The sequence below is a fragment of the Engraulis encrasicolus genome, chromosome 13 (assembly GCF_034702125.1).
Source record: "Engraulis encrasicolus isolate BLACKSEA-1 chromosome 13, IST_EnEncr_1.0, whole genome shotgun sequence".
In the NCBI taxonomy this organism is placed as follows: Eukaryota; Metazoa; Chordata; class Actinopteri; order Clupeiformes; family Engraulidae; genus Engraulis; species Engraulis encrasicolus.
Window position 1 is genome coordinate 30,234,680 of NC_085869.1, and position 8,531 is coordinate 30,243,210.

At 46.7% G+C, this 8,531-nt stretch overlaps 1 protein-coding gene across 9 annotated transcripts in view; it reads right to left on the reverse strand.

Moving 5' to 3' along the window:
- The window catches only part of caska (calcium/calmodulin-dependent serine protein kinase a), a 266,554-nt gene that overhangs the window by 7,894 nt on the left and 250,129 nt on the right, over nucleotides 1-8,531 (reverse strand). For all 9 annotated transcript variants that reach the window (XM_063213655.1, XM_063213653.1, XM_063213652.1 and 6 more), the window contains one exon: nucleotides 8,237-8,352. In XM_063213655.1, coding sequence (XP_063069725.1) covers nucleotides 8,237-8,352 — 116 coding nt within the window. The remainder of the gene's footprint in view (nucleotides 1-8,236; nucleotides 8,353-8,531) is intronic.

Genomic DNA, 8,531 nt, shown 5'->3' on the forward strand with positions numbered 1-8,531 from the left:
GGTCCAGGCTTTTCATCAGCCAGTTTGGCTCGATGCAGAGAGAACCACTTTCCAAACTTCCCGCTTGCAATCCTATCAGCACCACCCATCCCCCACCTACCCTCCAAGCCGCCCCCACTGAACACATGACCTGGACCCCTGAGGCAGGGGCTACACACAGGTGGATAGGGGGGTGGGTGGGGGTATGGGAACAGGGAGCTATATGGGATGGGGGTGGGGGGTAAGGGATTGGGGAAACTAATGGTTTGACTTAGAGAAAGAAAGTGCAAACTGGCATCAACTTGAAGGCAACATCATTTCAGGATGATGCAGGATAAAATCGTTTTTTTTCTTAAATAATTCTAGAGTAACTAGAATTAATGGACGTATAACACAAGAAAAAATGATGAATATGTAACGAGCAAAAAAACCCCAACAAGGCGGGTCTACACGATCCCCGACCCACACGCGTGGATATGGTTCCTAGTATCGTGAAAGTGAGTGATTGACATACAGTAATGTGAGTGGCGTGTGCTAAAGACATGCGAGAAGAGACAAACTGTACTGTATGCACTATACTCTACATGTGCTGTGACCCTAGAGGACATTGCCACGGTGTGTGCGTGTGTGAATGTGTGTGTGCATGTGTGTGTGTGTGTGTGTGCGTGCATGCATGCATGCATGCTGACAGTGCGCTTAAGGATGCGAGGCGCACTAGACTGGGTGTGAAATGTGAGCCCTATCTTGGTGTGGCTGCTGGGTATCCAGTTTCCCCTGTTAGACTGGACTCTGTGTGCTAATACTCCATGTGCACGCCTCTCTGACTTCCCCGTGTTCTGTCCACCTGCCTGTCGGTCTATCTGTCTGTCTGTCTGTCTGTCTGTCTGTCTGTCTGTGTGTCTGTCTGTCTGTCTTTGACAAACACATTCCTCCATAAAAAGAACAATCCATGGGAGTGATTTGAGGTGTACTACATGAAGTGAAAATGCAACAGTGCGTAAAGTAAACCATTTTTTTTGTCACGGTTCTGTTTCAAACATTCAAGCATTCCAGGGGGTGGGTGGCAAGCGTGATTGCTACACTCTAAAATGCATGTCTTACAAAAAATGCAATGCAGAAAAAACTAATGGATGCTGACAAACAAACACAAACACACACAGTGAAACAGGGAGCTTCAGCGCCTGTTTCACTTCCATTTTGTTTTTCCGTTGTGCTCTCGCCACAACCCAAAAAACAAAACCCAGGGGGATATAAACAGTCTAAATACAAAAAAAGTAATGAAATCAACTCAAAAATCCGGGTCACTATTCTAAAACAAGAGATACACACACGCATACACACATGGGCAAGAACACTAGGTGGGTTTTTCTCATTAGTTGCACATGAGAGAGAGAGAGAGATAGACACAGAGAGAGATAGACAGAGAGAGAGAGAGAGAGAGAGAGAGAGAGAGAGAGAGAGAGAGAGAGAGAGATTTTTGATTGAGAAGGAGAAGCAGAGAGCCAAAGGTTGCGTTGGCGTCTGTTGCTCCGTGTTACTTACATGCAGATAGGCCGTTAGGAGGGGGACAGCATGAAACATGGACAAGGGGAGGGGAAGGAGCATCGAAATGTCGGTCAGTAACAGTTACATCAGTTTAACAACGGATTAGAGAAGAGAGAACAATTCAGAGCACACAGTCCAAACAAACAAACAAATAAACCAAGAAACAAAAACAAATACTGAAGCAAAGCTGCAAGGACATTGTTAAAAAAACACACACAAAGTGACACGAAAAATCAACAAATTGACACAAACATTAGTTCACAGAGACAGGTTGACAGTGTAAGTATTGCTTCTCCAACCAAGGGGTTTCGAATGTCGGTTTGCGGTTTCTGAATGTCAGTATAAACGGCACCCAGGCCAGAACCCACAGATGTGTCGCTAATGAAAAAAACAATGTGCATTTCCCAAAATCTTATTCAGCATCATACGTACCTGGGTGAAACACTTTTTCCTGGGTCATCCACATACATTCACATACCACTTTATTCCTGACACATCTAAAAGTCTCAATATTCTTCAGAAATGAATAATAATCAGTGAATCACTTCACAAACTGTAGTGATGTGCCTAATTTCGACCACTTCATCATACTGACTTATATAGACTTTTTACAGGCGCTGTATCCCGTTTGCTTTGGCTTTAATACTGTACAGTGTTGTTTAGGAAACCACTAAATCCACCCAAGGTTGATGGGGGTACCAGGAATTGATGCTGAACTGAAGGCTGCTGATGATGATTATTTTTTCTTTTCCTTTTTTTCCTAGGTCATACACCAAGCTTGCTGACTAATGTTTTAAGCAAACAATGACTGCCCAGCAATCCTAGAAGATCAACTTCAAACGTTTAAAGATGGAATGAACAGCAAATCTATAGCTGCACTGCAGCATTCCTCAAATATGTCTGAGGGGTATAGAAAAACCATCAACACAAACTGTACAAGACCGTGCACTTAACATCAAATACAAATGAACGAAAAACAGGCTTTTCTACCAAGCCGTAGAGGACCTGACTTATAGCCACTGCAATGGAAAAGCTCTGCCAATTTTGGAGACCTGTACTTGCCAGGCAGTTGGCCTAAGCCCCCCTTAAGATCGCTGATCGCTAAGGAGGAGAGAGAGAGAGAGAGAGAGAGAGAGAGAGCGAGAGCGAGAGAGAGAGAGAGAGAGAGAGAGAGAGAGAGAGAGCGAGAGCGAGAGAGAGAGTAGTGTGTCCAGCAGACAGCTGGCCACTGGAGCCCAGCACCCCCCTCCCTCCTCTGAGCTCCAGCCCAGCTTTGGCAGACCTCCGCCAGGCCACAGATGTGCTGCTGGCCCCTTCCTCTTCACTCCACTCTGGAGAGGCTAGCTAGAGATAGCTAGAGTAGCCGACCTGTGCAAACATCTTTCATCGATTCAATTACCAAAAAAAAAGGGGGGGGGGGTTCCCTGCATCATCAGAACAACAAGAGACTGGAGCAGTGTTGCTTCTCTCATGTCTTCCCTTCTCCCCCCCTTTAGCCATTTTGTCCTAACCCTATCCCCCCCTCCCCTCTCCCCTCCCCTCATGGGTTTCCATTTCACCCCCCCCCCCTCCATCTCTCTTTTCCTCTGTCCATCTCTCTCTCTCTCTCTCTCTCTCTTTAATCAGATATAGTAATGTGGGCCACAGGGCTCAGTCTGGATTACTGCTGATCTGCACTGAGGAGAGGAGAGGGGAGAAGAGAAGAGAGGAGAGGAGAGGAGAGGAGAGGAGAGGACAGGACAGGACAGGAGAGGAGAAGAGAGGAGAGGAGAGGAGAGGAGAGGAGAGGGGAGGGGAGGGGAGAGGAGGAGAGAAGAGGGGAGAAGAGAAGAGAAGAGAAGAGAAGAGAAGAGAAGAGAAGAGAAGAGAGGAGAGAGGAGAGGAGAAGAGAGGAGAGGAAAGGAGAGGAGAAGAGAGGAGAGGAGAGGAGAGGAGAGGAGAGGAGAAGAGAGGAGAGAGAGAGAGAGAGAGGAGAGAAGAGAAGAGGAGAGAGAGGAGGAAGAGAGAGAAGAGAGAAGAGAAGAGAGAGAGAGGAGAGAAGAACAGAGGAGAGAGAGAGGAGAGAGAGGAGAGGAGGAGGGAGAGGGGAGATGAGAGGAGAGGAGAGGAGAGAGAAGAGAGAGAAGAGAAGAGAAGAGAAGAGAAGAGAAGAGAAGAGAAGAGAAGAGAAGAGAAGAGAAGAGAAGAGAAGAGAAGAGAGGAGAGGAGAAGAGAGGAGAAGAGAGGAGAGGAAAGGAGAGGAGAAGAGAGGAGAAGAGAGGAGAGGGGCTGACTGCCACACATTAATTGCCCTGCCGTGTGTGTGTGTGTGCGTGTATGTGTGCGTGTGCGTGTGTGTATGTGTGTGGACTTGGCGATATGGCTTTGTGCACGCTGCACATTACTGTATGCAGTGCATGTATTCTGCACATCAATGCATTTCAACAATGGAGTGCATTGTGTACTGTGTACACATACTAGCATGCATGAGGGAGAATGTATCTGTGTGTGTGTGTGTGTGTGTGTGTGTGTGTGTGTGTGTGTGTGTGTGTCTGTGTGTGTGTGTGTGTGTCTGTGTGTGTGTGTTTGCCTGCATTAAGTATACGTAACAGCCTGTCTGTCTGCCTGCTTGTCTGTCTCTCTCTCTCTCTCTCTCTCTCTCTCTCTCTCTCTCTCTCTCTCTCTCTCTCTCTCTCTCTCTCTCTCTCTCTCTCTCTCTCTCTCTCTCTCTCTCTCTCTCTCTCTCTCTCTCTCTCTGCCCGCTCACTAGGCCAAAGAATATCCATAGTTTAGCAGATACAGTACACACAGATCTGGGCCAAACATGCCCTGAGTACCCATCCACTCAAATCACTGGCACATCAGATGAATTAAGCGAAAAGTGAGAACAGCAGCACTGCAGAACTAGGTGAGGCGCAGAGGTGCGGGTTAGTGCTGCACTTGCAATGATAAACATGATTGGAATCGAACTACATGAGTATTATTTAACCCACTTTTGGGGAGCCGTGGTTACGTGAGCTCCAATTAAATAACACGGTGGCAGACCGCGCGACACAGATCTCTTGTGAAAAGCCGATGGATCAGAGTCCACACTGGGACATGAAGTAATGATGGCGAAAAAAAATAAAATAAAATAAATAAAACGGTCGATTGGCAGTCACTGACAGCTGCCTTTGGTTTTCCTTACACCCCTTTGACCAGCTTGAGGTAATCGATCCATTTGTTTCTTCTAAATTAAATTACACGCATTACATGATTATTTTAGGTGTTTTGGTTGCTGTGTTTAGGTCATCAAAAACAGCGCTGACTTTCAGCAGTCAACAACACCACGCTCTGTAACCCCTTTCACTCTTGACCGGGTTTGCAGTAATTAACTGTTGAGGGGAGCTTTAACGATCGTTGAACAGCCAAGCTTTGGCGGCGGTGTGACCCTCTTAACCTCTCCCATGGGTATTATTTAGGGCTTAGCCTGAACACCACACACACGCGCACACACACACATGTATACACACGCACACACACACTCTCCAGGCTAGTTCACGATAACACACCTTTGCCATAACACCTGCTACCAGGTCCACAGTGGCTGTTGTTTGTTGAAAGAGACTTGGAAAAAAAACAGTGGTACAGTTCCTTTTCCGAAAGAGTAAAACAGGATGAAGTGATACATAGGGGCTTGTTGTGGACTGCTAAGCTTCAATACAGATTCTGGTATGTCTGCATATGCATGTGCTTTGTCCCTGCCACAGCAATGGTTTGGGCAGCTATGGTGCATAACATTATGGATTTAAAGCATTCAAACACAAGCTGCTTTATTTTTATTGAGTGCTGCTGAGTGGGCTAATTCCAACGCTTGTCGAACCAATCCCGACTGTACTGTATGATTCTCATTTGAAAATGCTCTGCTTAACAATAAGGTAAAGAGTGTATGAATACTTTTGAGAGTGAGTAACTTGGTGAACATATACAAGTAAGGAAAATATAATTATGTGTACGAGTTCAGTGAGCATACAAGTGATTGAGCGATTGAGTGATGGCGCGCGCGTATGTGTGTATGTGTGCGTGTGCGTGTGCGTGTGTGTGTGTGTGTGTGTGTGTGTGTGTGTGTGTGTGTGTGTGTGTGTGTGTGTGTGTGTGTGTGTGTGTGTGTGCAGGTGAGTTTCAGCAAGAGGTGAGTGATGGTAAAGATCATGTCAGGTGGGACAGCTGGTGAGGGCGTGGGGGTGGACTTGGGGGAGTATTAGAAGCAGCTGGGTACAAGTCAAGAGCAGGAATGTATGCCTACGTGGGAGTGGGACTATATCAATGTACTGTATGTGCATGTGTGTACCTGTGTGTCTGTACAGCAGTGTCTCTCTGTGTGTGTGTACATGCTTCCTGTTTGTGTGTGTGCATGCATGCCTATGTATGTATGTGTGTATGATTGTGTGTCAGTGTGCGTCCCCACAACCCTGGTGATGGTGGTCTTCCGATAATCCCTACCACTTTCCCTTAAGACCGTGCACATAGACCCGACACCTGACTCTGGGCGCCAGTCCGACGCCACAGTGCAAGGCGATGCGAGACAAGGTGGCACTCAGGTATCACTGGACTGCACCGTCACACATGGCACCACGCTGTGCCACGCTATGCCATGCCACCGCGGCAGAAAGAGGAACCAGGCAGGCGGGCACAGGTCTCGTTACAGGGCCTGTGTGGTGGTGCAGCTGGGGAGCATTCACCCACACACATGGAGGCATGTTGTTTGGGCATGTGTCAAATGGTTAACCATTAGGAGGTGCTGGGGGATTGTATAGGGGCTGTGTCATGTGTGTGTGTGTGTGTCTGTCGTGCGTGTGTCTTAGGGGTCATGTGTACCTGACCGCATGGGAGTACAGCACACTACAAGCCCATGTGGCATGTTTTTGGGATGGGCTTATGCTCTAGCCAGTCCTCTGTATTGGCTGTTAATCAGAGCACCTTTCAACAGCTACCGGTGTCTGATAAGGGACACCTCATAAAACACTCACGCACTCCCTCTGTCTCTCTCACACACACATGGCACTAATCTCTGGTGTCTCTGGAGTAACCATGAGTAGGCAAGGCATGCGTGGTGGTAGCCTAACACACGTGTGGAGACACGCAGACACACACTCACTCATTCAAAAAGCACACCACTTGTGTCTGTCCCTCCTTCCCCCTCTGTCACAGGAGGACACAGGTTTGCTAGAAATCTATTTGTGGAAATGCTGCGGTCAGGTCCTTGGTCACATGAGATGAGCCAGATGTCTGTGGGCCTATTACCTGAACGTCCCCCCTCACTCAGGGCTACAGTACCAACATGTCTACCCTCTCTGACCCCCTACGGCCAGCACATGGCCTCCCTCAGCACAGCTATGCATACACAAAGTTATCCTAACCCTCAGCTATGCTAACCCCTCGGCAATGCTAATATCCCTCAGCTGTTGGCCCTTACAGGCTACTGACGCAAATGCTGGTCCATTAGCATGTCCAGCATACATAGCCTACAAAATGCCGTGCTACATGCTTAAGAGTAATTGGTGGTGTGCTATGCACTAATGGGGCTCCGAGAGTCAGCAGTTGGAAAAAAATTATGGCGGATGATCCCTGAGTATTGTGCCTGTGGCAGGTAAATAATATGAAACAACTTGTCTGATTGATTTTTCTAGATAGATTCTGAAATTCTCCCTGGTGTTGTGTCAAAATGACTATTAGTTAGGGCTCCAACAGAAATGCACATTTGCAAAATAAAGGCGTCATAGGCCTGGAATTGAGAAGTTGGGACGTACAGGCCATTTGGCTTGCATGAAGCTTGACTAACACCAGATATTACAATCCCATCATCACAGCACTGGCGAGGCTTTAAAAAACATAAATACATGCCCTGTTACACCGGTTTTGTCTTCTTTCTATAAAACACACACAAAGCTGTGAAGATTTTCTCATGTGGTGCTACCACAATATTATTGCATTTTATTGCACTATCATTCTCTGGTTAATCTTTTGACCGATCCTGCAAAGCTAGTTCGCAGTGAATTTGACGATCCTGTCACACACTTGCTACTCTGCTGATCCCTCATACATGCGAAATGTGTTCATGGAGTGTGAGCCGTGCCCTTCACTGTAGGGCCGGTGTGCCAAAGTCTTGCCTGCGTGGTACTTCCCTAAACTTGGTTTCATCTTACCTCCTGTGCTACACTTTTCCCAGTAGGCTAACCATCCATGTCTTAGCAAGAGTGCTTTGTTTAAGTGCTCATCATTGTCTTAACTGCATTGTCTACCTGCTTGGCTAAATAACTCTTCTTCTCTTACCGCCGTGTTTGTTAAAGTACTCTTTGTCCTACCTGTGTTTTGCTTTGCTAAGTACTTGTCATCTTTCCCTGCGTTGCTATGTTAAGTAACAGGCCTCGTCTTACCAGTGTGCTTTGTGTGAAGTACTCATCTTTTTTTTTTTTTTTACTAAACTTCACTAAACACTTTGCTTTGTCTTACCTGTATTGTCCCAAATAACCGTGTCCTTAGCTTACCAGCATACTTTGCTAAAGTACTCATCCTGGTCATATCAGCATTGTGCTTTGCTAGGTACTAATTTTTGTCTTACCTGCGTTGTGCCTTCTTTTTCTTACTGGCGCTGTACTTTGCTAAGTACTCGTCTTGGTATTACCTGCATGCTTCGTTAGAGTACTCATCCTGGTCATATCAGCATTGTACTAAGTAGTAATCTTGGTCTTACCTGCGTTGTGCTTTGTTAAGTACTTGTCCTTGTACTGCTTCTTCTTCTTGCCGAACCAGGTGCAGCTGGCTTGCTGCTCCTGCTTGGTTTTTTCCATCGCTATACACGCCACTCGCCTGCGAGACAAGAGCCATGGAAACAGAGCGGAGCAGAGGAGGATAGAACAGAACAGGGGGATTTAGAAAAATATATAACCAAACAAACAACAAAAGCAATGAGTCACAGACAGTCTTCCATCTTGTGGTGAATGCATTAGCCCGGCATAACCCCGAGCATGAATAACCGGCATTCATAC